Source organism: Salvelinus namaycush, chromosome 3, assembly GCF_016432855.1.
Source record: "Salvelinus namaycush isolate Seneca chromosome 3, SaNama_1.0, whole genome shotgun sequence".
In the NCBI taxonomy this organism is placed as follows: Eukaryota; Metazoa; Chordata; class Actinopteri; order Salmoniformes; family Salmonidae; genus Salvelinus; species Salvelinus namaycush.
Window position 1 is genome coordinate 71,021,636 of NC_052309.1, and position 27,794 is coordinate 71,049,429.

The window sequence follows — 27,794 nt, forward strand, 5'->3', positions numbered from 1 at the left end:
CATATCACTTACATACAGGTGGTGCTCATTACTTTTTACCTGTATTCCAGATTTATTGGCTCAGCTAAGATCTCTCTCCTAGACCTGGCTCACGGTCACACCAAGTCCCTCCCAGCAAAGAACCTGTCCCTGGTCAATGAGAAGAAACAGGACACTGGGGTGAGTTTCTCTATGGCTACCCACTTGTGTCACTAAGAATTAACAGCTTCAAGAATGAACAAGATTTATTAACATGTATAAGCATTTATAATTGACTTATTCTTAAAAGTAAATGAAGTGTAACCAATAATACACTTTATTGTAGTGACATTGTCAAGAGGTTCGGTGCTTTTGGCTTAACGGCTAATGTGTTGGGTTGACAATCGCTGGACCCAGGTTCGAGTCCTGGTCAGAACTAACACACAAATTCCCTACATTGGTGTAAGAAGTGGGATGGCGCCCATAAGGTCACCGGAAAGGCGTGTACACATGAAGGACTTGGAATAAAGAAGCTTGGGGAGATGTTCTCTTCAAGGGAGGGGCTATTTCGCTACACTACAAGCATTTCGCTACTCTCGCATTAACATCTGCTAACCATGTGTATATGTGACCAATACAATTTGATTTGATTGGAGTAGCGACCTTAACCCAACACCTAGGGACCTCGTCAAGAGGTTCAGGTCTCTTGGCGTAACCGCTAAGGTGTTGGGTTGACAGTTGCTGGACCCAGGCCTGAGTCCCAGTCAGAACTACCCCATGCATATAATAACTAGGTTAAAACTTCTTGATCATTGACCATAACATGTCAATGTAAAATAATGTAAGTTAAAGTTGTTAATACATTGAGACATTGTCTTGAAGCAGCATGTTGACATTTAATCCCATCTTTTTTTAGGCAACCATTAATTTGATGATTGGGTATGAGCCGCCAGCTAACACAACTCCTAACCCTAACAATCAAACTGATGAAGACCAGTCGTATGGGGACACCGGTCAGTTTAACTTAACAAATATGTGCACGCCATCTTTTGTTTTGGTTAAGCAAAATGGTGTCCTTCTCTCATGAGATCAGTTCCAATGTCTTTGGTATGCCAGTAATGTAAATCAACTCTTATACATGTAGTTTGGGAAAAGTATGCAGCTATCTCAGTGGTATGTTTGGGTTTGGTATTGCAGTGGTAGCCTGGTTCCCAGATTTGTTTGTGTGTTAGCCAACTCCTCTGTCGTTCAATGTCATGTAATGAGCAGTTGACTAAAGTACAGACAGATCTGGTAGCCAGGGTTGTGTTCATTAGGGAACATAACAGGAAGCGTTTGAAAACGGAAAACAAAAGCTTGCATTTCTTATTGGGCAAGTCCAGGTAGTCCCTACCTGTTTCAGAGTTTTTTTTCCACCATTTGGTCTCCAATGAATACAACCCAGGTAACCAGGCTAGTGAGGTGGTGTGATGTTGTGGTTTTAGGCTTTGGTTGGTAGGAAGTATTGGAGTGGTACTGGCTTGTCTGTGTTCATTACACAAGTGAAAGGCTGCTTGCTGTTTATGGAAATGGAGGATGCAAATTGAAAAGACAAACAACACTTACAGCCTTTGGCAGACTCTGCCACGAGGAAACAGAATCAATAGAACATATTTTGTAGTACCTTCCATCGGGGGCTCGCTTTTGGAGTCAGGTCCGGGAATGGTTGTTATGTCATAATATCAGGTTACAGATGGACCTGCAAACTGTTTTGTTAGGTGATCTGAAAAACCACGATCAGTCAATGGGAAATATAATTTAACTCCTGGGTAAAGTATTTATTTTGGGGGCAATATTGGTAGAAATGTTACAGATAGGGAGGTTCAGGACTCTCATAAGACATCATAGTAAAATGGATGGATGTATTGCAAAAGGAAATAGCAAAATGGCATTATACTGGGAAAGATGGGTGAATCTGTGGACATCGGAGGGTTGGAGTTCAGATTGAATGGTGGATTGGCGCTGTGGGTAAAAATCCAGCACTTGAGGAAATTAGGAATGTTTCTGTATGTCTAATTCTTTAGCTACAGGTACTGTAGATATGAGGGGAAATGGCTGTAAGTAGCAGTAGAAGTTTACTCTAATCAGGGTAGGGATGGTAGGGTATGAATTTTTTTATGTATATTTGAATATTTTGTAAATATACTCATGACACAAGTACTCTCAGCAGACAATATGCTGAACACAAGTCACCTGGACCAGAAGTCCCCACAAGAATCGTAAACTAAAATGTTTTTAACCAACTGGGGACATTTTGTAGGTACCCACAAGGTCAAATTCTATTTCTAGGGGATTTAGGGTTTAGGTTATAATTAGTTTTAGGGTTAGAATTAGAGTTAGGAGCTAGGGTTTGTTTTAGGGTTATGGTTAGGAGCTATGGTTAGGTTTAGGGTTAAGGTTAGGGTACAGGTTAGGTTTAGGGTTAGGGACATTAGGATTTTAAATGGGACTGAATTGTGTGTCCCCACAAGGTTAGTTGTACAATACTCTGTGTGTGTGTGTGTGTGTGTGTGTGTGTGTGTGTGTGTGTGTGTGTGTGTGTGTGTGTGTGTGTGTGTGTGTGTGTGTGTGTGTGTGTGTGTGTGTGTGTGTGTGTGTGTGTTCTGGCTTTCCAGGTGGGGGTGAGGAAGGGAAGGATGGGGAGGAGGTATCCCTTGGGGGTCAGATGGGGACCCCTGGAGTTCCACCCACACCTGGCCAGCCTGGTAACCCCAACCAGAGGCGTGTCCGGACCAGCCGCAAGAGACACCGGGCCCTGGCCAACAAGCCCCAGGACTTCCAGGTAGAGTCCATAGCTAGGACATGAAGTGCATGTCAAACGTTTAAAGTATCCTCTCCTCCTCATCTCTCTTTCCTTCATTTGCACTGATCTGAAACCACAGGACAGATGAAAGCAGTATGGTGGATGGTGGCTTTCAACCTCCAGTTCTTTCAGATCAGTGGGAGGGAAGACTAGCAAAAAACTACTGAGATGCAGCCCTGTATGGTAGTATGGGGCCCTGTTTAAATACTTATGAAATGCGTCCTTCATCCTATTTTATCTTACTTGAGGTAATCACTAATCTATAGGCATGAGAGGTGACAGCAATATGATAACTATACATTCATAAATCCAATCACTAACAGATCAGTGATTGCCTCAAGGAAGGAAGGAAAAAAGGAAGGAGATATGCATTTTGTAGTAGAACAGCACCTCTTTGACCTCTCCTATGATTGACAAATTAAATAAATAAAAGGCGTAATTAAGGAATTTTGTGTTTGTTGAAGTCACTCAGTGTTAGTTAAACTCTTATACTCTTGTCTTCAATGACCAGATTCGCGTTCGAGTTATCGAGGGCCGACAGTTGCCGGGAAACAACATCAAACCGGTTGTCAAAGTGAATGTGTGCGGACAGACCCACAGAACCAGGATCAGACGAGGAAACAACCCCTTCTTTGATGAGGTAATCTCTTCATAACTCCATCATTTTAAACTGCTCTTATTCTCAAAAATCAAAACCACTAGGGCAAAGTTACACTTCTCTGATTGCACTGAAGGGAATCTTTGTTTCAGTATTTCATCTTTTGATTGACTGTCTTTTTCACCTCTTTAAACGGTTGTCTTTCTAGGGAGTTTTTCCTAGCCACCGTGCTTCTACACCTGCATTGCTTGCTGTTTGGGGTTTTAGGCTGGGTTTCTGTACAGCACTTTGAGACATCAGCTGATGTAAGAAGGGATTTATAAATACATTTGATTGATTGATTGATTGATTGATTGTCTATTTGACTCCTGCTCCTCTTTTATCTTGTCCTGCTGATCTCTCTCTCAATGCACTCCTCCTTCTCCTGCTTCAGTGAGTTTCATTCTGATCTTCTTCTCTCTCTGCAACAGTGATATGTGATATGTTTGAAAAAGCGGAATCCTCCGTTAGATACATTATCTATCCCCCTTGACCTCTCACATGCATTTTCTCAACATTTTCTAGTCAATTACTATACAATTGCTACAGTATGTCTGTATGAATTTCCTTCAAAATCAAGAGTATAAAAAGCTATGGAAAATGGTCATGGTTATGCCTTATGCCTAACTCTTTACTATGTACATAAATAAACCATGAAAATGTATATATCAACATTTTCAACATATCAACATATCAACAACTGTATATATCAACATATTTATAAACCCTCTCCATAGATCTTTTTCTTCAATGTCAACATGCTGCCTTCAGAGCTTTTAGATGACTGTATCAGTTTTCGGGTAAGTACAACACTCCCTCTTAGACTGGGTATAGTCTATATACAGTGTGTTCTTATACAAGAGTGAGAAAGACTTTCTGACAATGAGGTCGCTAATGTTGAACTTACCAAGTTGCACTTCGGTGAATAAGCTTTGTCACCTACTCAACCTGGTTGAAGTACTTGAGTGTCAGCACATTGAGTGTCAGATGGTGCATTTAGCACAGAGGAGGCGAAATGAGCCAAAGGGAATGGAAGGGGTGAGAAGGTAGTGTAAGGAAGGCCCAGCCCCTGGTCGTGTACCAAGGTTGTGCTGAACCCCCTTCCTGGTAGGGCCAACCCTCAGTTGTTGACTAGGTTTGACTGGACTTCCCAGTGCAGGAAAAGGCCCTGGTCATGGACCAAGGTGTGATCTGGACCGCCCAGCATAGGGAAAGATAGAAGTGGAGAGAGAGAGAGATGGTAGTTGTTCTCTTATGGTAGTTCTTCCAGGAGCCAGTGAATATCTTCCAAGTCTTTAGCCAGGTAGTTCTTTGGAGCTAGGTCTGTAGCTTTAGCATCATCTTGCTCTGAGGCTACCTTCGTGACTGTGGGCTTATTTTTCAGGTCTTGGTGCATCTTTCAATGGAATACCATGTTGGTCGAATGAGTGTTTTAAAACTTGCACGAAGGGCTAAAGTTGGTTGCCCCCAAAAGGAATACTGCCCTTGATGGGAATAACACTCTGGGGAGTGAGAAGGCTAGCAAGCCCAGGAGTCGTTGAGTGGCGGCCACCATGACTGGTCAAGAGTGCATGCAGCAAGCTAGTCCCGGCTAGTAGGGGTCGGGTGGGGTAGGGATTTGGACACAGAGCAGTTGTAGGAAGTCACGAGGGAAGCAAACCTGAGCAGGTCAAGAGGGAGCCACGTCAACCTGAGCAGGTGGTAAATTACCTTTTAATTGCGTCAGACCAAGGCTCTGCATCTGTCCTCATGCTCATAGACCTTAGTGCCGCTTTTGACACCATTGCCGCTTTTGACACCAACGCTTTTGACACCATTGATCACCCTAATTGGTTTACACGGACAAGTTCTTGCCTGGTTTAGATCTTATCTGTCGGAAAGATATCAGTTTGTCTCTGTGGATGGTTTGTCCTCTGACAAATCAATTGTAAGTTTTGGTGTTCCTCAAGGTTCCGTTTTAGGACCACTATTGTTTTCACTATATATTCTACCTTTTGGTGATGTTATTTGGAAACACAATGTCAACTTTCACTGCTATGCGGACGACACGTATTTCGATGAAACATGGTGAAGCCCCAAAATTGCCTACCCTGGAAGCCTGTGTTTCAGACATAAGGAAGTGGATGGCGGCAAATGTTTTAATTTTAACTCGAACTAAACAGAGATGCTAGTTCTAGGTGCAAAGAAACAAAGAGATCTGCTGTTTGATTTGACAATTAATCTTTATGGTTGTACAGTCGTCTCAAATAAAACTGTGAAGGACCTTTGCGTTACTCAGGACCCTGAACTCTCTTTTGACGAACATATCAAGAATATTTCAAGGGCAGCTTTTTTCCATCTTCGTAACATTGCAATAATCTGAAACATTTTGTCCAAAAATTATGCAGAAAAGCTAATCCGTGCTTTTGTCACTTCTAGATGAATCTACTGCAGTGCTCTACTCTCCGGCTACCTGGATAAATCACTAAATAATGTTCGGTTAGTGCTAAATCCGGCTGCTAGAATCTTGACTAGATCCCAAAATTTTTATCATATTAGTCCAGTGCTAGCCTCTCTACACTGGCTTCCTATTAAAGCTACGGCTGATTTCAAGGTTTCACTGCTAACCTACAAAGCATTACATGGACTTGCTTCTACCTATCTCTCCGATTTGGTCCTGCCATACATACCTACACGTACGCTACGGTCACAAGACGCAGACCTCCTTATTGCCCCTAGAATTTCTAAACAAACAGCTGGAGGCAGGGCTTTCTCCTATAGACCTCAATTTCTATGGAAAGGTCTGCCTATCCATATGAGAGACGCAGACTTGGTCTCGATCTTTAAGTCCTTACGGGTGCATCATGTTGCGCCAGGCTTATTTTGCTATACTTGACTTGAGTGGGTTGAGTCACTGAAGTGATCCTCCTCTTGCTGGTCTTGCGCCCCCTCGGGCTCGTGTGGTGGAGGAGAATTTTGTGGGCTATACTTGGCCTTGTCTCAGGGTAGTAAGTTGGTGGTGTGTTGATATCCCTCTAGTGGTGTGTGGGCTGTGCTTTGTGGGGGTTATATCCTGCCTGGTTGGCACTGTCTGGGGGTATTGTTGGACAGGGCCACAGTGCCCCCCCCCCCCCCCCCCCACCTTTGAATGCTCGGCTATGAAAAGCCAACTGACATTTACTCCTGAGGTGCTGACCTGTTGCACCCTCTACAGCCAGTGTGATTATTATTTGACCCTGCTGGTCATCTATGAACGTTTGAACATCTTGAAGAACAATCTGCCCTTAATGGCCATGTACTATTATAATCTCCACCCGACATAGCCAGAAGAGGGCTGGCTACCACTCAGCCTGGTTCCTCTCTAGTTTTTTTCCTAGGTTCCTGCCTTTTCTAGGGAGTTATTCCTAGCCACCATGCTTCTACATCTGCATTGCTTGCTGTTTGGGGTTCTAGGCTGCGTTTCTGTATAAGCACTTTGTGACATCTGCTGATGTAAAAAGGACTTTATAAATACATTGGATTTGATTTTGATTTGATGTCATGGAAAGAGCAGGTGTTCTTAATGTTTTGAACACTCAGTGTAAATCAATCATTTTAAAACTCCTTGATTGTGGTAAACTATGAAGCAGTTAAGGACTAAGGGCTGGAATTGTTTCAACATCACTAATCCTCTCTCTCTCTCTCGCTCTCTCGCTCTCTCTCTCTCTCTCGCTCTCTCGCTCTCTCTCTCTCTCTCTCTCTCTCCACGCAGGTCTATGATTCCTACTCCCTCAGAGCAGACAGTCTAATGGGGGAGTTCAAGGTGACATAGACATTTAAATATCCTTACATCCTAATTTACAAAAAGCGCATTTCATTTAGTTATTTACAGAGCAATATATCAATTACATCCAATCTATTATGTTTGCCTTTCATAACAATGACAGAAAACATTGGATAAATTACAGGAATCCTTTGTTCAAATATGGTGTGGCTACAATGCACACTACCACACTGTATTTATACAGTATTGAGTATATTACTGTAATCGTCCTTCCAGGCAATAACCTCAATATCCATATTTGTTTGATATTTAATTGAGTTGTCACTAAACATGCATTTTTATTGAAATTAAAGTAAAATGGTTGAAATCTGGTTAAAATCAGTTGTGTGATGTATCTGTAACCAGACTTTATTTTTATTTTAACAGTTGGATGTTGGGTACATATATGACGAACCTGGTAAGTTCCTCTTTACAGAAGAGTGATACAGGAAACGAAGTATTATATTGATCTTCAATTATCTTCAAAGACATCCTTTGTGTTTCTGTGTCTGGAATGTGTATATTCTTATGGTCAACAGCCCACGCCATAATGAGGAAGTGGCTTCTCCTGAGTGACTCTGGTGACTCTAGCTCGGGGGCCAAAGGTTACCTGAAGGTTAGCCTGGTCATCGTGGGGACAGGAGACGAGCCACCGGTACGACTGCTGTGTCACTATGCTATGTCACCTCACACCTCACCTGTCTTTCTCTACATTCTCTACCATTGTACTTAATGTAATATTGATTATATAGTTTATAAACTCAGCAAAAAAAGAAACGTCCTCTCACTGTCAACTGTGTTTATTTTCAGCAAACTTAACATGTGTACATATTTGTATGAACATAACAAGATTCAACAACTGAGACATAAACTGAACAAGTTCCACAGACATGTGACTAACAGAAATGGAATAATGTGTCAGTATCTGGTGTGGCCACCAGCTGCATTAAGTACTGCAGTGCATCTCCTCCTCATGGACTGCACCAGATTTGCCAGTTCTTGCTGTGAGATGTTACCCCACTCTTCCACTAAGACACCTGCAAGTTCCCGGACATTTCTGGGGGGAATGGCCCTAGCCCTCACGTGGAAGGGTCCCACGTGAGGGAGGAGGATGTCTTCGCCGTAACGGACAGCATTGAGATTGCCTGCAATGACAACAAGCTCAGTCCGATGATGCTGTGACACACCGCCCCAGACCATAATGGACCCTCCACCTTCAAGTCGATCCCGCTCCAGAGTACAGGCCTCGGTGTAACGATTAGTCCTTCGACGATAAACGCGAATCCGACCATCACCCCTGGTGAGACAAAACCGCGACTCGTCAGTGAAGAGCACTTTTTGCCAGTCCTGTCTGGTCTAGCGACGGTGGGTTTGTGCCCATTGGCGACGTTGTTGCCGGTGATGCTTGGTGAGGACCTGCCTTACAACAGGCCTACAAGCCCTCAGTCCAGCCTCACTCAGCCTATTGCGGACAGTCTGAGCACTGATGGAGGAATTGTGCGTTCCTAGTGTAACTCAGGCAGTTGTTGTTGCCATCCTGTACCTGTCCCGCATGTGTGATGTTCGGATGTACCGATCCTGTGCAGGTGTTGTTACACGTGGTCTGCCACTGCGAGGATGATCAGCTGTCTCCCTTTAGCGCTGTCTTAGGCGTCTCACAGTATGGACATTGCAATTTATTGCCCTGGCCACATCTGCAGTCCTCATGCCTCCTTGCAGCATGCCTAAGGCACATTCACACAGATGAGCAGGGACCCCGGGCATCTTTCTTTTGGTGTTTTTCAGAGTCAGTAGAAAGGCCTCTTTAGTGTCCTAAGTTTTCATAACTGTGACTTTAATTGCCTACCGTCTGTAAGCTGTTAGTGTCTTAACGACTGTTCCATAGGTGCATGTTGTTAATTGTTTATGGTTCATTGAACAATGATGGGGAACAGTGTTTAAACCCTTTACAATGAATATCTGTGAAGTTATTTGGATTTTTACGAATTATCTTTGAAAGACAGGGTCCTGAAAAAGGGACGTTTCTTTTTTTGCTGAGTTTAGTAGAATGTGCGTACAATATCAATATGTTATACAACTACATAGAACACACCATTTTTCATCAAGGCTCTTCTCTACCCTCTCCTCTCCTGTGTGTTCAGACTGAGAAGAGAGAGCGGAACGAGGAGCAAGATGACATAGAGAGTAATCTGTTGGTGCCGGCTGGGGTAACACTCAGATTGGTCACTCTCAACCTGAAGGTGTACCGTGCAGAGGACATGCCTCAGAGTACGTGTATATTCCTTCTTCCTCCATCAGCAGCAAAGTATCATTTAGTCCAGTCCAAAAACAACCTCTTGCCCCTGTCCTTATCCCTAAACCTCTTGTTTCTTCCACCTACCACTTTACCCTTACCCCCTACCCCATTGGGTATGCATTTTTCTAGGTAAAGGAAACATGTAAGCAATATGGCAGAAGTTAGTATGAACAGCCAACACTATATTGATTGCACGTATCTGCAAACACCAAGTGATTAAGGGTTATTTTTGAATCTGGAAATTAATTTCAAGTACCGGTAATCCAACATTGTTATCAGTGGGCCTATTCTTTCAAAACGTTGATTGAACGTCTGTTATTTTTTATGTTGGTGTATGTTAACATCCATTAATTCCATCTTACAGTGGATGATGCATTTGTACAGACTGTGAAACAAGTATTTGGAGGGGAAGGCGATAAGAAAAACTTAGTTGATCCATTTCTGGAGGTCAGCTTCGCTGGCAAGAAGGTAAAGCTAACACTCAGAACTCCTAGAATGCAAGAGAAAGACAAAACGCAAGTCGTTAGGCAAATATTTTCAGATCTTTGGTTTGATGTTGCTTAATGATGACATTGTTTTGGTTTCAGCTGTGCACCAAAATTATCGAGAAAAATGCCAATCCTGAGTGGAACCAGCTGATCAACCTTCAGGTCAAGGTATGAACTAGCTCTCTCGTATTACATGTAGTACACCACAACACAATTGGATGATATGAATGGAAGCCAGACAAACACAACATGCTCTCATTTCCCTCTTTAGTTCCCATCCATGTGTGAAAGCATCAAGTTGACTGTATTCGACTGGTAAGACTTTGGTTATCCTCCCTGGAAGACAGATATGTATGTTTGGATTTTCAAACAATATTTATAACGGTTTACTGTGTATTACACTATCCGCATTCATGTATACCTTCACTTTTAAATGCTGCTACTTTGAGTTTGAAGACATGGATCTCGTATGAACGTTTATTAAAAACATATTGAACTTTTCACACAGGGATCGTCTGACCAGGAATGATGTGATAGGAACCACATTTCTAAATCTGACCAAAATAGCCTCATCTGGTGGTGAGATTGAAGGTATGCTCTCTCTCTCTCTCTCTCTCTCTCTCTCTCTCTCTCTCTCTCTCTCTCTCTCTCTCTCTCTGTCTCTCTCTCTCTCTCTCTCTCTGTCTCTCTCTCTCTCTCTCTCTCTCTCTCTCTCTCTCTCTCTCTGTGTCTCTCTCTCTCTCTCTGTGTCTCTCTCTGTCTCTCTGTCTGTGTGTGTGTGTGTTCCCTGTCTCATCCACATTGCATCTGTCCCTTCAAACAGATACACCTGCTGAAAATTGCACCAATCTGTCATCTGAAGGTAAAGAACCGTCATCTTTTTGTATGAGGCCTCCCTATAGGGTGGCAGGTAGCCTAGCGGTTAGAGTCTTGGGCCAGTAACCGAAAGGTCCCTTGTTGAATACCCGAGCTGACCAGGTATAAACATCTGTCTATGTGCCATTGAGCAAGGCATGTAATCCTAATTTGCTCCAGGGGTGCCTTACTACTATGGCTGACCCTATAAAACAACACATTTCACTGCACCTCTCTGGTGTGTGACAATAAAACTTTATTTTTATTGCTTTTGTCAAACAGGGACAGCATTTGCAAATACTAAAGTTTGACTACAGATGTAGCATAGGCACCAGACCATGTTGTATTACCATGTAAAAAAAAAAAACAGCTTCCCCATCTCCAGACCATCAGATTGTTAAATAGTCACTCCTAGCCGGCCTCTGCCCAGTAGCCTGCCCTGTACTTAGTCACTGTTACTAGCCAGCTACCACTCTGTACTCTAGCCTGCACCTTAGAGACTGCTGGCCTACTGTATGTACATAGTCATTGAACACTGGTCACTTGAACACTGTTTTACCCACTTCATATATTTTACCCACTTCAAAGGCTCATCCTGTATAACTACTGCTGTACACACGTTGTCTATTCATATACTGTCCATACCGTCTATACACACCATTATATACATACATACAGTATATACAGTATATTTATATTCCAGACTCATTCTGATATTTCTAAATTTCTTTCTTTAAATTGTTTTGTATTTGTCTGTGTCACGTTCCTGACCTGTTTTTCCTTTTTCTTGTGTTTATTTAGTTGGTCAGGGCGTGAGTTGGGGTGGGTTGTCGAGGTGTTATTTTCTATGTTGGGTTGTTTGTGTTCGGCCGGGTATGATTCTCAATCAGAGACAGCTGTCAATCGTTGTCCCTGATTGAGAATCATACTTAGGCAGCCTGTGATTCACGTGGTTTTTGTGGGTGTTTGTGTCTTCCGTGTCTGTGTATGTTGCACCACACGGGACTGTTTCGTTTTGTCGTTCGTGTATGTAGTCTGTTCCTGTTCGTGCGTTCTTCGTATATTGTAAGTTCTCAAGTCCAGGTCTGTCTACATCGTTTATTTGTTTTGTAGTTTGTTGAAGTGTTTTCGTGTTTCGTCTTTACTTTAATAAACATCATTATGTCCACATTCCACGCTGCGCTTTGGTCCAATCCCTACTCCTCCTCTTCAGACGAAGAGGAGGAGAATGACCGTTACAGAACCACCCACCAAACAAGGATCAAGCAGCGTGAGAGGAACCAGCAGCAGCGGCCAAAAAACCAGGACTCGTGGACTTGGGAGGAAATATTGGACGGAAAAGGACCCTGGGCTCAGACAGGGGAATATCGCCGCTCTTTTGAAGAGAGGGAGGCAGCTAAAGCCCAGGAGCGGTGGTATGAGGAGGCAGCAAGGAGACGTGGCTGGAAACCCGAAAAGAAACCCCAAAAATTTCTTGGGGGGGGGCTAAAAGGGAGTGTGGCGAAGTCAGGTAGGAGACCTGCGCCTACTCCCTGTACTTACCGTGGAGAGCGAGAGTACGGGCAGACACCGTGTTACGCAGTAGAGCGCATGGTGTCTCCTGTACGTGTGCATAGCCCGGTGCGGTACATACCAGCTCCTCGTATCGGCCGGGCTAGATTGAGTATTGAGCCAGGTGCCATGAAGCCGGCTCAACGCGTCTGGTCACCAGTGCGTCTCCTCGGGCCGGCTTACATGGCACCAGCCTTACGCATGGTGTCCCCGGTTCGCCTACATAGCCCAGTGCGGATTATTCCACCTCCCCGCACTGGTCGGGCTACGGGGAGCATACAACCAGGTAAGGTTGGGCAGGCTCAGTGCTCAAGGGAGCCAGTACGCCTGCATGGTCCGGTATATCCGGCGCCACCTCCCCGCCCCAGCCCAGTACCACCAGTGCCAACACCACGCACCAGGCTTCCAGTGTGTCTCCAGAGCCTTGTTCCTCCTCCCCGCACTAGCCCTGAGATGCGTGTCCCCAGCCCGGTACCACCAGTTCCGGCACCACGCACTAGGCCTAATGTGCGTCTCCAGGGTCCAGTATGCCCTGTTCCTTCTCCCCGCACTAGCCTGAAGGTGCGTGTCCTTAGCCCGGTACCTCCAGTTCCGGCACCACGCACCAGGCCTACAGTGCGTCTCAGCCGGCCAGAGTCTGCCGTCTGCCCAGCGGCGCCTGAACTGCCCGTCTGCCCAGCGGCGCCTGAACTGCCCGTCTGCCCAACGCCGTCTGAACTGCCCGCCTGCCCAACGGCGCCTGAACTGCCCGTCTGCCCAACGCCGTCTGAACTGTCCGTCTGCCAAGCGCCGCATGAACTGCCCGTCTGTACTGAGCCTTCAAAGCCGCCCGTCTGTACTGAGCCTGCAAAGCCGCCCGTCTGCCATGAGCCTTCAGAGCCGTCCGCCAGACAGGAGCCGCTAGAGCCTTCCGCCAGACAGGAGCCGCTAGAGCCTTCCGCCAGACAGGAGCAGCCAGAGCCTTCCGCCAGACAGGAGCAGCCAGAGCCTTCCGCCAGACAGGATCAGCCAGAGCCTTCCGCCAGACAGGATCAGCCAGAGCCGTCCGCCAGACAGGATCAGCCAGAGCCGTCAGCCAGCCATGACCAGCCAGAGCCGTCAGCCAGCCATGACCAGCAGGAGCTGCCAGAGCCAGCCAGTCAGGAGCTGCCAGAGCCAGCCAGTCAGGAGCTGCCAGAGCCAGCCAGCCAGGAACCGCCAGAGCCAGCCAGCCAGGATCCGCCAGAGCCAGCCAGCCAGGATCCGCCAGAGCCAGCCAGCCAGGATCCGCCAGAGCCAGCCAGCCAGGATCCGCCCCTCAATCCGGTGCTGCCCCTCAGTCCGGTGCTGCCCCTCATTCCGGTGCTGCCCCTCAGTCCGGTGCTGCCCCTCAGTCCGGTGCTGCCCCTCAGTCCGGTGCTGCCCTTTGGTAGAGTGGGATTGACATGGAGGGTGGTCATTGGGAGGAGGCCAAGGAAGCGGGGTTTGACTATGGTGGGGTGGGGACCACGACCAGCGCCAGAGCCGCCACCGTGGACAGACGCCCACCCAGACCCTCCCCTAGACTTTAAGCTGGTGCGCCCGGAGTTCGCACCTTAAGGGGGGGGTTATGTCACGTTCCTGACCTGTTTTTCCCTTTTCTTGTGTTTATTTAGTTGGTCAGGGCGTGAGTTGGGGTGGGTTGTCGAGGTGTTATTTTCTATGTTGGGTTGTTTGTGTTCGGCCGGGTATGATTCTCAATCAGAGACAGCTGTCAATCGTTGTCCCTGATTGAGAATCATACTTAGGCAGCCTGTGATTCACGTGGTTTTTGTGGGTGTTTGTGTCTTCCGTGTCTGTGTATGTTGCACCACATGGGACTGTTTCGTTTTGTCGTTCGTGTATGTAGTCTGTTCCTGTTCGTGCGTTCTTCGTATATTGTAAGTTCTCAAGTCCAGGTCTGTCTACATCGTTTATTTGTTTTGTAGTTTGTTGAAGTGTTTTCGTGTTTCGTCTTTACTTTAATAAACATCATTATGTCCACATTCCACGCTGCGCTTTGGTCCAATCCCTACTCCTCCTCTTCAGACGAAGAGGAGGAGAATTACCGTTACAGTCTGTATTGTTTTGTATTGTTAGATATTACTGTACTGTTGGAGCTTGAAACATAAGCATTTCACTACATCTTCGATAACTTCTGCAAAATATGTATACACGACCAATAAGATTTGATTTGTTTTGTTAACACTATCGCTCAGTCTGGTCGCCAGGCTAATTACACTGTACTTGGCAATGGACTGGAGTAAATATTACATTAATTCAAAAATATCTGTAGCAAACCATTTCACAAAGAGAACCTGCCTTTTTATTTCAGTGAGCAGTGGGGAGGCAGAGGTGGGTTTCCTCCCAGCGTTTGGGCCTTGCTACCTAAACCTGTACGGCAGTCCCAGGGAGTTCACTGGCCTCCCAGACCCGTACGAGGAACTCAACTTTGGCAAGGTAAGACCATACCTGGGGTTGAGGACAAGTGCTTCAGCTCTGGCAGGATGTTTTGTTATTTCTTATTGTAAATATTTGCATATCTAACATGCACATCTCTCTCACAGAAACATGCAATTATTAACTTCTTATGGCTGCAGGGGTAGTATTGAGTAGCTTGGATGAAAGGTGCACAGAGGTGCCCAGAGTAAATGGTCTGCTCCTCAGTCATAGTATTGGATAGAAAACACTCTGAAGTTTCTAAAACTGTTTGAATTATGTCTGTGAGTATAACAGAACTCATATGGCAGGCAAAAACCTGAGAAAAAATCCAAACAAAGTGGAAATTCTGAGGCTGGTCGATTTTCATTCAAGATCCTATTGAAATCACAGCAAGATATGGATGAGTTTGCACTTCCTACGGCTTCCACTAGATGTCAACAGTCTGTAGAACCTTGTCTGATGCCTCTACTGTAAAGGGGGGCCGAATGAGAGGGGAATTAGTCAGGTCTGCCATGACCTGACCATTCTTTGACCATGCGCGTTCACATGAGAGGGAGCTCTGTTCCATCGCTCATCTGAAGTCAATGTAATTCTCCGGTTGGAATGTTATTCAAGATTTATGTTAAAAACATTCTAAAGATTGATTCAATACATCGTTTGACATGTTTCTACTGACTGTTACGGAACTTTTGGACATTTCGTCAGCTTTTAGGTAACGCGCTTCCTGACGTTGGATTTGTTTACCAAACACGCTACAAAAATAGCTATTTGGACATAAATGATGGACATTACCGAACAAAACAAACATTTCTTGTGGAAGTGGGAGTCCTGGGAGTGCATTCCGACGAAGATCAGCAAAGGTAAGTGAAGATTTATAATGCTTTTTATGAGTTTTGTTGACTGCACAATTTGGCGGGTAACTGTATGGCTTTCTTTTGTGGCTGAACGCTGTTTTCAGATTATTGAATATTGTGTTTTGCCGTAAAGCTTTTTGAAATCTGACACAGCGGTTGCATTAAGAACAAGTTTATCTTTAATTCTATGTAAAACATGTATCTTTCATCAAAGTTTATGATGAGTATTTCTGTTATTTGACGTGGCTCTCTGCAATTTCTCTGGATATTTTGGAGGCATTTCTGAACATGGCGCCAATGTAAACTGAGGTTTTTGGATATAAATATGAACTTACTCGAACAAGACATATATGTATTGTGTAACATGAAGTCCTATGAGTGTCATCTGATGAATATCATCAAAGGTTAGTGATTAATTTTATCTCTATTTGTGCTTTTTGTGACTCCTCTCTTTGGCTGGAAAAATGGCGGAATTTTTCTGGGAGTTGGTGGTGACCTAACATAATCGTTTGTGGTGCTTTCGCTGAAAAGCCTATTTGAAATTGGACACTTTGGTGGGATTAACAACAAGATTACCTTTAAAATGGTTTAACATACATGTATGTTTGAGGAATTTTAATTATGAGATTTCTGTTGTTTGAATTTGGCGCCCTGCACTTTCACTGGCTGTTGTCATATCATCCTGTTAACGGGATTGCAGCCATAAGAAGTTTTAAGAATCAGAATGTAAATTGTTGTAGAAAATTAGCTCTTGTAGTCAAGAAAACTATTAAGCATTCACCCAGGGTTTATTCAATAGTTGTCACGCCCTGGCCTATTTTGGTTAGGCCAGGGTGTGACTAGGGTGGGCATTCTAGTTTCTTTATTTCTATGTTTTCTATTTCTTTGTTTTTTGCCGAGTGTGGTTCCCAATCAGAGGCAGCTGTCTATCGTTGTCTCTGATTGGGAATCATATTTTGTGTTTGTGGGTAGTTATTTTCTGTTTAGTCTCTGTTACCTGACAGAACTGTTCGCTTTCGTTTTGTTACTTTGTTCAAGTGTTTTTTGATAATAAATAAAATCATGAACACTTTTCACGCTGCGCTTTGGTCCACTCCTTCCGACGACAGGCGTTACAATAGTTACCTGTGCAGGGGAGACCTTTTCTGGACGTATTCAGCATTGGTCTCTCTTAGACAAAAATACATTTTAGCTTATATAGGCAAGGAACATCTGGTTTAGATCATTATTCTCTTTTCTGATGAGTTTCTTGGCAAGCTTATCTATTCTATAAAGCATACAGGTGTCCCCCCCTCTTCAATGTATAACACGTGGGATTGCCACGTTTCATACTCCCCTTCCTCAAATCCAGATTGTCCGGTGCTAGCTCAACTTGGATAATAGCTTTAAAGCACACAGTACAGTTGTCTAACACAATTGTCATTAAGCTGAATTTTTCCTTCACATTTTTTTTTTCTCAAGTAATTTCCTGTGTTGATAGGAACGTCTTGTGTAGCAACACGATTACAGTATCACTGTGTTTCGTCTGTCTGTCTGTCTGTCTGTCTGTCTGTCTGTCTGTCTGTCTGTCTGTCTGTCTGTCTGTCTGTCTGTCTGTCTGTCTGTCTGTCTGTCTGTCTGTCTGTCTGTCTGTCTGTCTACCTACCTACCTACCAGGGTGAAGGGGTGGCCTACAGGGGCAGAGTCCTCATCGAGCTCTCCACTCAGCTGGAGGGCAAAGCTGACAGGAAGCTGGACAACATCTCCAGTGATGACATCCTGATGGCCCAGGTACACAGAGAGGGTGGGACCCTGTCATAGCTGGGATATTGTTGCTTCATGTATTAATAAAGGTCTGAAACAGGGTTGGTGTCAATTCCAATTGAAGTCAGTCAATTCAAGAAGTAATTTGAAATTCCAGTTCAATCATTTAAAAAAGGGCATATATTTCCCATGACTTCTCAATAAACTGTAAGGTGGAAGCTATTTACTTCAAAAGTAATTCAAATTACTTCCGGAATTGACTTCCTTCAATTCGAATTGACCCCAACCTTGGTACGAAAGAACTGATGATAAATGGATAGAGAAAGCTAGAAGGGAAAAGTTTACCCTCCAACCAGATTTAATGTGTGTAGACCAGTGTTTCCATATCCAATTTTGTTTTAGTCCCACAATAACACACCTTTAATGAATGTACAATGGAATAAAGCACCCCTGACCTCTTGTTTGTGCTTTCAGAAGTACCAGCGGAGGAGGAAGTTCTCGCTGTGTGCTGTGTTCCACAGCTCCTGCATGCTCCAGGAGCCCGGTGAGCCAATCCAGTTCGAGGTCAGCATCGGTAACTACGGCAACAAGCTGGACTCCACCTGCATGCCGCTGGCATCCACAACCCAATACAGCTGTGCTGTGTTTGACGGTGAGAAAACCTAGACTATACACCAGTGTTCTTCAATCCTGATGGGTACCCTCCTGGTGTGCTAGCTATTGTTCCAGCCCAGTGCCAACACATTAGACCTTGATTAGACCTGATATCTGAATGTTTACAAAATAAAGCTTTTTTTAGCACCCATGCTTTGGGAGCATGTGTTTGTTTATCTATCAATTCTAAAGGCACAAGGCAGACGAACTATACACAGTCATGCATATGAAAACAGGAAAACATACAGTGCCTTCGGAAGGTATTGAAACCCTTTGACTTTTTCCACATTTTGTTACGTTACAGCCTTATTCTAAAATGGATGAAATAAAGCAAATTCCTCAGCAATCTACAAACAGTACCCCATAATGACAAAGCGAAAACAGGTTTTTAGAAATGTTTGCTAATTTATAAAAAAAATAAAAAACGGAAATATCACATTTACATAAGTATTCAGACCCTTTACTCAGTACTTTGTTGAAGCACCTTTGTCAGCGATTACAGCCTTGTGTCTTCTTGGGTATGACGCTACAAGGTTGGCTTAGCTGTATTTGGGGAGTTTCTCCCAATTTTCTCTGCAGATCCTCTCAAGCTCTGTCAGGTTGGATGGGGAGTGTTGCTGCACAGCTATTTTCAGGTCTCTTCAGAGATGTTCGATCGGGTTCAAGTCGTGCTCTGGTTGGGGCACTCAAGGACATTCAGAAACCTGTTTTTGCTTTGTCATTATGGGGTATTGTGTGTAGATTGATGAGGGAAAAAAACTATTTAATCAATGCTTTCCGAATACTTCTAATGCCTATCAAAAGTGCATTGCTGTTCCCAGTGCAGTAGAGACATCCCCATACAGCAGGACTAAATTGTCAAGTTGTACAGGTATATACCACTCTGCAGCTTGAACTGAATATGACTTAGTTCTGTTTCTCCTGTAGGTAACCACTACTATTACCTGCCCTGGGCTGACACCAAACCTGTTGTCATCCTCACATCCTTCTGGGAAGACATTAGCCACCGATTGGATTCAGTCAACATCATCCTCTACATCGCAGATAGACTGGTGAGAAACACTTTCAACAAATCGACCAATCAAATAATAAATCAACCAATCATGGGATAATTCTCAGTTGTTGCAACTTTATTATTTTGTTGTCATTTCTTCCAGGAATCCAACCTCACTTCTTTGAGAACAGCCATCCTTGCCAAAGCCTCAGAGGCGCGCTTGGCTGAGATCTGGCTCAAACTCATCAACCACATGATTGAGGATCTGAGCAAGTAAGACATTCATCGATCGTATCTCAGCTTATGAAAGTTTCTTGCTAGCTTCCTTCTAACTTATCCTAGCTTCATGCTAGATTCAGATCGCTTCATGATATGTTCTGATAACTTAATGCTTGGTTGTGATAATTTCATGCTAGGTTCTGGTAGCTTTGTGCTTAGTTGTGATAGCTTCACCCTAGCTTCACATTCGTTAGTTAATGTGAGGTTGTAATAGCTTCATGCTAGGTTCTGATAGCTTCATGATACGTTTTGATAGTTGAACACTAGCTTCTGATAGCTTTATGCTAGGTTTTGATTGCTTAATGCTAGGTTCTTATAGCGTCATATAGGTTCTTCTAGCTTTAAAGCTTCTGATAGCTTCAGTATAGTTTCTGTAGCCTCATGCTAGCTTCTGATAGCTTTCAGGTACCAGAGCTTGAGGGCAGGCCTAACCTGACGGCGCTGGACGTCCAGATTAAGAAGCTGCGTGATTCGGCAGTGGCCAGCATCAGAGAGATGGCCAAACGCTTGAAGGAAGAGGCCACCGACGTTCTAGCCACTCTGACAGACATCGAGGACTGGCTGGAGAGACTGAAACAGCTTGCAGAGGAGGTCAGGAGCAACAAGACATTGACATTCTCACAACATTCAGGGTTCAATAGCACATTGATTATTGGAATGTCCTTAAAGTAAGGGCGTGCCCTTATTTTGAGGGTGCCATGACTTGTTATGGGAGTGCCAAGCCCACTCAATTTGAACCCTGAGCACACGTACCAGCCTGTGAATTGAATTGTCTCTCGCTCTCTCTCTACTACTATCAACGGAAAACTCTCTCTCCCCATCTCTTAATAATCTCTCTTTCATACCTGTATTTCGCTCAGCCCCAGAACAGTATGCCTGACGTGGTGATCTGGATGCTGCGTGGAGAGAGGAGGGTGGCGTACGCCCGTCTCCCAGCCAATCAGATCCTCTACTCCACCTACAGTGAGCAGGCCTGTGGGAAATACTGTGGCAGGACCCAGACCATCTTCATGCAGGTACTAGGATGGAGAACAGACTGATACTAGTGATAATAATAGTAGTAGTAGTAGTAAGTGTAGCAGTATGATAATGGTAGGGAAATTCTACGGCAGGACCCATACTATCTTAATGCAGGTATTATGATGGAGAACAGAGACTACTGATCATGCTACTACTATTATCACTAGTATTAGTGCTAATAGTAGTAGTACTTGTTTAAGTAGTAGTAGTAGTAGTAGTGGTATAATTAAGCAATAAGGCCCGAAGGGGTGTGGTATGTGGCCAATATACCATGGCTAAGGGCTGTATCCAGGCAGTCCTTGTTGTATATTGGCCATATACCACACCCTCTCAGGTCTTATTACTTAAGTATAGTACAGGGGTCGGCAACAGGTGTCATGCGAGCTAAAACCAGCCCGTAAGTGATTTTTTTGACCCCCACCCCCACTCAACGTTTTTTATGGGGAAAATATATATATAGAAATAAATAAAGGATTGTTTTATTATTATTTATTTTTTGCAGTAAAAAAATAATTAATTTAGGTATTCTGTATCCAACTATTCACACAAATAAAAAAAGTGACGAGATCATGTCTCAATGTAATCAAGGTAGGAAATTATTATTTTCAAATACAATCTCTTTTTGGAATTAGTTGTGGTCAATTTGCAGTGTACAAATTATTCTAATTATGTTCCGGCTCCCGACCATCCGATCCGACAAAAATCAGCCCGCTGCTGAATCATATTGCCTACCCCTGGTATAGTGGTATGATAATAGTACAGGAGTACTGCAGCAGGACCAAGACAGTCTTCATGCAGTTATTACTAAGGTGTACAGAGGGTTAAAACTGATGCCACAGACATTGTTAGTGGATATTGAAGCGAAACTGGTTGAAATGACGTCATTATAATCAGAAACTGATGTCCTTTCAACTAGTTTTTCTCAGTTTTGGCTGCTGGGAAAAGGCTCATAATCAATCAGTTTTGTGACAATGTCTGTCAGAGTGCGAAGAGAGGAAGAGTCCAGGGGGCAGATCTGTTTAAACGCAGGTGCATTGGTTTAAACCTCAGATGTGGCATAAACGTTCAGAGATAACATGCAGTTAGCTACTTGGCGTTGTCATAGGTGATGTACAGTAGGGTTGGATGATATACCGTATATACCAAATACCAGTGTATTTTGAAATAACCCAGGTAGGATTTTCAATACCGTCAATATAATTTAAACATTAGCCAGTTAGCTAAAGGTAGCTAACGCCGATTAGTGCTCGATATGAAAATCTGTATACCGCTCAACCCCGATGTATAGTATTTAGTTTTGTTGTTTGTTTGTTTCGGCTAGTACCCCATGGACAAAAACAAAGGCGTGAAGATCCCTGTCCAGCTCCGTGTCAACATGTGGCTGGGCCTCTCTGCCCACGAGAAGAAGTTCAACAGCTTCTCAGAGGGAACCTTCAGTGTGTTTGCAGAAATGGTATTCTTATTGTTATTCACATGGGTTTTGTGGCAATGCTTTGTTTTACAGTACTAAAGTTGGTATTTTAGCTGGTCTTTACTATGCTGATGAATCTCTTTTCCCTCACCCCCTCGTTCTCGCTCTCCCTCTTCACCCTCAGTATGAGAACCAGGCCCAGGTGTTTGGGAAGTGGGGCACCACAGGGTTGGTGTGCCGGCATAAGTTCTCTGACGTGACGGGGAAGGTGAAGCTGAAACAGGAGCGCTTCATGCCCCCCAGGGCGTGGGAGTGGGAAGGCGAGTGGTTCGTCGACCCCGAGAGAGGGTGAGAGTGACCTGTTGGCATGCTTAAACACACACACAAACACATGTACGATGTGCGCACACCCACACACACACTCATACTCCCTCACACACGCATACTTATACTCATATCCACACACACTCACACAAACTCACTCAGACACACACACACACACACTCACACAAACTCACTCAGACACACACACACACACACACACACACACACACACACACACACACACACACACACACACACACACACACACACACACACACACACACACACACACACACACACACACACACAGAAGTTTGTGGACCCTGATAGATGGTGAGCGGGAGATCTCTTGCGCTATAAATAATTGAATTTAAGTAGAAACTTCCTGTTTTCATTGTTTGTTTTCAGTAGTTTACATTTCAGTTGGACTACCCCACCCACACGAATCTAGCTTGGTCTGGCAATGTCTGTGGTTGTTGTTAGGGAATCATCCTCTTTCCGTCTCTGTAGATGAGTATAGTACTCAGTACACAATAGTCCCACTTCCACCTCATCCACTCCACCTAAGTCCTCATTGTTTGCCTCTGAGTCAGGAGTGCACAACACCAGCCCCCTCATAGTACTCCTATAGAAACACTTCCCCAAACAGTTACCTCATTGATTTGGTTGATTTGACCTTTCCCCAGACAGTTACCTCATTGATTTGGTTGATTTGACCTTTCCCCAGACAGTTACCTCATTGATTTGGTTGATTTGACCTTTCCCCAGACAGTTACCTCATTGATTTGGTTGATTTGACCTTTCCCCAGACACAGTTACCTCATTGATTTGGTTGATTTGACCTTTTTCAAGGCATTTCTTCAGCGGTTCAATCCTACCTTCTTTCCACTAGAGGTGAGCATTCCTTGTCTAAGCTCCAGCTGCCAGTACTCGGTATGTCTGTGTTTGGTTTTACTATCCTTGTGGGGACCAGAAGTCCTCACAGGGATAGTAAAACCAGGAACTTTTTTACAAGTGGGAACATTTCGCCGGTCTCCACAAGGAAAAAGGCTATTTTAGGCTTATGGGTTAGGGTTAGGGTTACAATTAGGGTTAGGGTTAGGTTTAGGAGTTAGGGTTTGGATTAAGGTTAGGGTTAGGGTTAGGGGTTAAGGAAAATAGGATTTTGAATGGGAATCAATTGTTTGGTCCCCACAAGGATAGTCAAACAAACATGTGTGTCTGGGTGATTCAGCCTGCTAACAGAAGCAGACGCGGGGCACACAGAGTTCACAGACGAGGTCTACCAGAACGAGACACGTTTCATTGGCGGGGAGTGGAAGCCTGCTGCCGACCCCTTCACAGACGTGGTGAGACAGAGCAACACACACAGACACACACACTATTGCTAGAGACAACCCTGTTGCCTGTACTCAGACCCCTCTATCTACAAGAGGGAAGAAATATGTAACACTGAGAAGTTAAGCTGACCCCTCAGTGTCACATTAATTCTCCCTTTAGGACGAAATTGTATGTTCTCTTTTTCTTACAAAAAGAGGCCAACGAAACTGAAGCCATTTAGTCTGTTTCCTATGCAATTTGATCTACTAGACTAAGTAGCGACAGGTGCTCTTCCCTGGATTCATTTTATGCACATATCAGCACTGTCATGCACTGTCATGTTTTAAGTCATGTTTCCCTTGTCAAGAGAGCTACATATAGCCTGGGTACCATTCCACTTTTTGTCTCTCCTTGTCATGCCAAGAATTGTAGCTAAAAATAAAATAAAAGTTCTTTCTTAATAACAGTATTTATAGTTGTACTTAAAATTCTGGATATTGAACGTTGAAGTTGCCAAATGTCCAGACTGTTTGGCATATGACACCGAGTACAAGGAATGAAAACAGGTCTGGATTTCAGGCTAAGCTGCGTAGCCTTGATGTTTTCAAACTGTGACGCTTATTGTTTTGATGTCGGGGAGTTTACACAGACAGCTACCTTTTACCAGAATCGTGCTTCTTTCAATGAATCCCATATATATAGAGGCTTAGTTAAATACTTGATAGGAGACTAGAAACCAATGTGAATCAATCCCTCATACACAGAATACCCAGAGGGGAAAATACAGTGCTACTTCCCTACTTTTATAAACAGTCTCTCTGTATTGTTTTGATGTTGTATGTGGTGTCATTGTCGCATGTTGATATACAGCCATTGTGTAATGTTGGAAGTGACTGACTGTGACTGTTCTGTGTAGAATGGGCAGAAGAGCCAGAGTCCAGGGGAGATAGAGTGTCCTGCTGGCTGGAAGTGGGAGGATGACTGGAGCTTCGACAGCAACAGGGCTGTGGATGAGAAAGGTAAAGAAGCGCTGGAATTATTCTCCTTCATATCCATAACCCAGATGATAACACTGGGATTATTCTCCTTCATATCCATAACCCAGATGATAACACTGGGATTATTCTCCTTCATATCCATAACCCAGATGATAACACTGGGATTATTCTCCTTCATATCCATAACCCAGATGATAACACTGGGATTATTCTCCTTCATATCCATAACCCAGATGATAACACTGGGATTGATTTTATAATGAACTGGTGTATACTTGTTTCAATCAAACAATCAATATTGTTTAAGGATTGCATTATCATATGTAGAACAATATGGCACTGTATTGTATACAATTTAATTGATACACCTCTTCTGTACCGTATTTTGACTTGACCTATTATAACCAATATGATACTACAGTATAAAGCTGAATGTCCTCTGACTCTGTATACCGTTTGTCACTGTGTGTGTTGTGTACCAGGTTGGGAGTATGGCGTCACCATTCCCCCCGATGACAAGCCAAAGTCCTGGGGAGCAGCAGAGAAGATGTACCACATCCACCGCAGGAAGAGACTCTTACGACCACGCAGGAAAATAGCAGACACTAAAGCAGCACCTGAGGTGAGCGGAGGAGGAAGAAGAGAAGCGGAGGGAGGAAAAGGAGGGAAGAGGAAGGGGAGGGAGAAGGAAGAGGAGGAGTTGAAGGAAGAGGAGGAGGGGGGGTAGGAGGAGAAGGAGAAGGAAGATGAGGAGGTAAGGGAGGAAGAGCAGGAGGGTAGGAGAAGGGGAAGGAGGAAGAGAAAAAGGAGGAAGAGGAGAAGGAAGAGGAAGGGGAAGGAGAAGAAGGGAAAGGAGGATGGAGTAGAAGGAAGAGGTTATAGAGGAGGAAGAGGAGAAGGAAGGGGAAGGAGAAGAAGGGAAAGGAGGATGGAGGAGAAGGAAGAGGTTTTAGAAGAGGAAGAGGAGAAGGAAGGGGAGGGAGGAGGGGAAGAAGGGAAAGGAGGATGGAGGAGAAGGAAGAGGTTATAGAAGAGGAAGAGGAGAAGGAAGGGGAAGAAGGGAAAGGAGGATGGAGGAGAAGGAAGAGGTTTTAGAAGAAGAGAGGAGGAAAATGTTTAGTGTGCAGGGTAGAGTGGAAGCATGTGTGTGTCTGTATTTCAAGTGCTAAAGTTCTAGTTCTTACACATTGTCCACTGCCTCTCTGTTGACTCTACAGAGGCGGGATCCCGGCGAAGGCTGGGAATACTCGTCCTTGATTGGCTGGAAGTTCCACAGGAAGGAGCGTTCGTCTGACACATTCCGCCGTCGCCGCTGGAGACGCAAGATGGCTCCGTCAGATGGGATAGGAGCATCAGCCATCTTCAGATTGGAGGGGGCGCTGGTCAGTAACTTCTTCTGAGTTCAAAAACAATTGACTTACACAGGAAGGCTAGACTTAAACTAGACTCTAATGCCACACATCAAAGTACATCAAAATTGCTTCATTTTACAAATGTTGTTTTTTCACGGGCAGAAGATTGATGATTGATAGTCAATTTTATAATTGTTGCTCTCTCAGCTGTGTGACTGGGTTGTGGAGACAAATAAAGTACTACTTTAGTTACAAAGTGTTAGGTTCTAGATAAACAGAGTAAAAAACTCACAGACACTTATTAAAGCTCATTTTTTCACCCACTGGGTCATACAGCTGCGTAAGACAAGGAACATATTCACACAAGCACTGGTATTTAACCATTTCTACTATGCTGAGCCCCTCGTTACACATCGGAACAGCCAATACACCTCTGTTGCTATCCAGAAGATTAGTGATATATGTTCTTCCTCACTTCATCTAACCGCTCATTTTTTCACCCACTGGGTCATACAGCTGCGTAAGACAAGGAACATATTCACACAAGCACTGGTATTTAACCATTTCTACTATGCTGAGCCCCTCGTTACACATCGGAACAGCCAATACAACTCTGTTGCTATCCAGAAGATTAGTGATATATGTTCTTCCTCACTTCATCTAACCTGACCTCTGCCCAAATTGCTCACACCTCCCCAACTCACGGCTGTCATGTTGACTGGTACCAGACTGTGTCTCTTCTCCTCACATAGGATCCCTGATGGCTAACAATAACATATCCTGACAGAATGTAAACATTATACATTCCCCTCTCTCCCTCAGTGACATGAATATGTGTATTTCATATCTAAAAGTCAGAACCCATCAAAAGGCTTCGGGAAACCCAGTCCATGATAATAAAATGGAATTTGGCCAAGTGCCTTTTAGTGTGTTATCTTGATTATAATATCCTCTCATTATTCTCCTCCATCTGCCCCTTCCTGCCCAGTGATCCTGGTTGGCAACGCACTCAAAAGGCACAGATTAGACCAGAGTTGACTCATGCCCTATTTATTTATTCACGGTGGTGTGCTATTTGTGCTGCTGTACCATCATGGGCCCTATCCAGAAACAAACCCAAACCCCTAGTCCCTGGACACTTATGGAGATTCAAGAGGATTGGATAGATTTAAGCAATATCGTTATAGCTCCAGCAGGGTCCAATAATCTAAAATCTTCTTTGTGTCTAGGGGGTAGGATCTAGGGTTTCTTTTTTTGGACTTGGCCTTGGTTGTGTTATTATGTCCTGATGTCATGTCATGATGAGCTTGTAATCAATGCACATATTTTCCTAATGGATGATCATGATAAAGTAATAACTATAAAATAAAGACAAATGTATTCAACTTTCACCACTCTAGAATTACCCATCTCTCTAATGAAGGCATTGCTAGTCCTGTTCTGAACTGGTCTCCGTCTCTCTGGCTGTGTTTACACAGGCAGCCCTATTCTGATCTTTTTCCCACTTATTGGCAAAAGAGCTGATCTGATTGGTCAAAAGACCAATTAGTGGGAAAAGGTCAGACTGGGGGTGTCTTTGTAAACATAGCCTCTGTGTTTTGTCTACAGGGGGTAGATGTTGATGAGAAGGCCAGTAAGAAGGACGCAGCCAGACTGTTTGGTGCCAACACACCCACCGTTTCCTGTAACTTTGACCGTGAGTAACATTGACCCATGCCAGCTGATTGCAGACACTGATTAAGTGATTAAGGCTGTGGCCACACAGAGATAGATGAAAGAGTATGAAAAACACATAAGCATTGGTCACGTTCCGGTTTTTCCATCAAAAAAGTAAAATAATTTCCACATACAAATGAGTTGCATACTTAACAAGATGGACAACATCAGCATTTTTTTGATGACAGATAGACATTCATCATCTCCTTTGTTCGTGAAGGTATGACTCCACTTGAAAAAACACTGGCCCAAATGTTGTTGTTTTTTACGGAGAATCTCTGT

General features: G+C 44.1%; 1 protein-coding gene across 1 annotated transcript in view; it reads left to right on the forward strand.

Annotated features, from left to right (window-relative positions):
• The window catches only part of LOC120044015 (myoferlin-like), a 59,962-nt gene that overhangs the window by 8,244 nt on the left and 23,924 nt on the right, over window positions 1–27,794 (forward strand). The window contains exons 4-30 of the mRNA XM_038988609.1: window positions 51–159; window positions 875–971; window positions 2,613–2,779; window positions 3,312–3,440; window positions 4,175–4,237; window positions 7,168–7,218; window positions 7,606–7,636; window positions 7,758–7,873; window positions 9,360–9,486; window positions 9,879–9,982; window positions 10,102–10,170; window positions 10,274–10,317; window positions 10,511–10,597; window positions 14,745–14,865; window positions 17,358–17,471; window positions 17,919–18,096; window positions 19,026–19,150; window positions 19,256–19,365; window positions 19,770–19,962; window positions 20,232–20,387; window positions 21,713–21,844; window positions 21,987–22,150; window positions 23,361–23,475; window positions 24,363–24,465; window positions 24,927–25,066; window positions 25,662–25,826; window positions 27,405–27,492. Of these exons, the coding sequence (XP_038844537.1) occupies window positions 51–159; window positions 875–971; window positions 2,613–2,779; window positions 3,312–3,440; window positions 4,175–4,237; window positions 7,168–7,218; window positions 7,606–7,636; window positions 7,758–7,873; window positions 9,360–9,486; window positions 9,879–9,982; window positions 10,102–10,170; window positions 10,274–10,317; window positions 10,511–10,597; window positions 14,745–14,865; window positions 17,358–17,471; window positions 17,919–18,096; window positions 19,026–19,150; window positions 19,256–19,365; window positions 19,770–19,962; window positions 20,232–20,387; window positions 21,713–21,844; window positions 21,987–22,150; window positions 23,361–23,475; window positions 24,363–24,465; window positions 24,927–25,066; window positions 25,662–25,826; window positions 27,405–27,492 (3,098 nt within the window). The remainder of the gene's footprint in view (window positions 1–50; window positions 160–874; window positions 972–2,612; window positions 2,780–3,311; window positions 3,441–4,174; window positions 4,238–7,167; window positions 7,219–7,605; window positions 7,637–7,757; window positions 7,874–9,359; window positions 9,487–9,878; window positions 9,983–10,101; window positions 10,171–10,273; window positions 10,318–10,510; window positions 10,598–14,744; window positions 14,866–17,357; window positions 17,472–17,918; window positions 18,097–19,025; window positions 19,151–19,255; window positions 19,366–19,769; window positions 19,963–20,231; window positions 20,388–21,712; window positions 21,845–21,986; window positions 22,151–23,360; window positions 23,476–24,362; window positions 24,466–24,926; window positions 25,067–25,661; window positions 25,827–27,404; window positions 27,493–27,794) is intronic.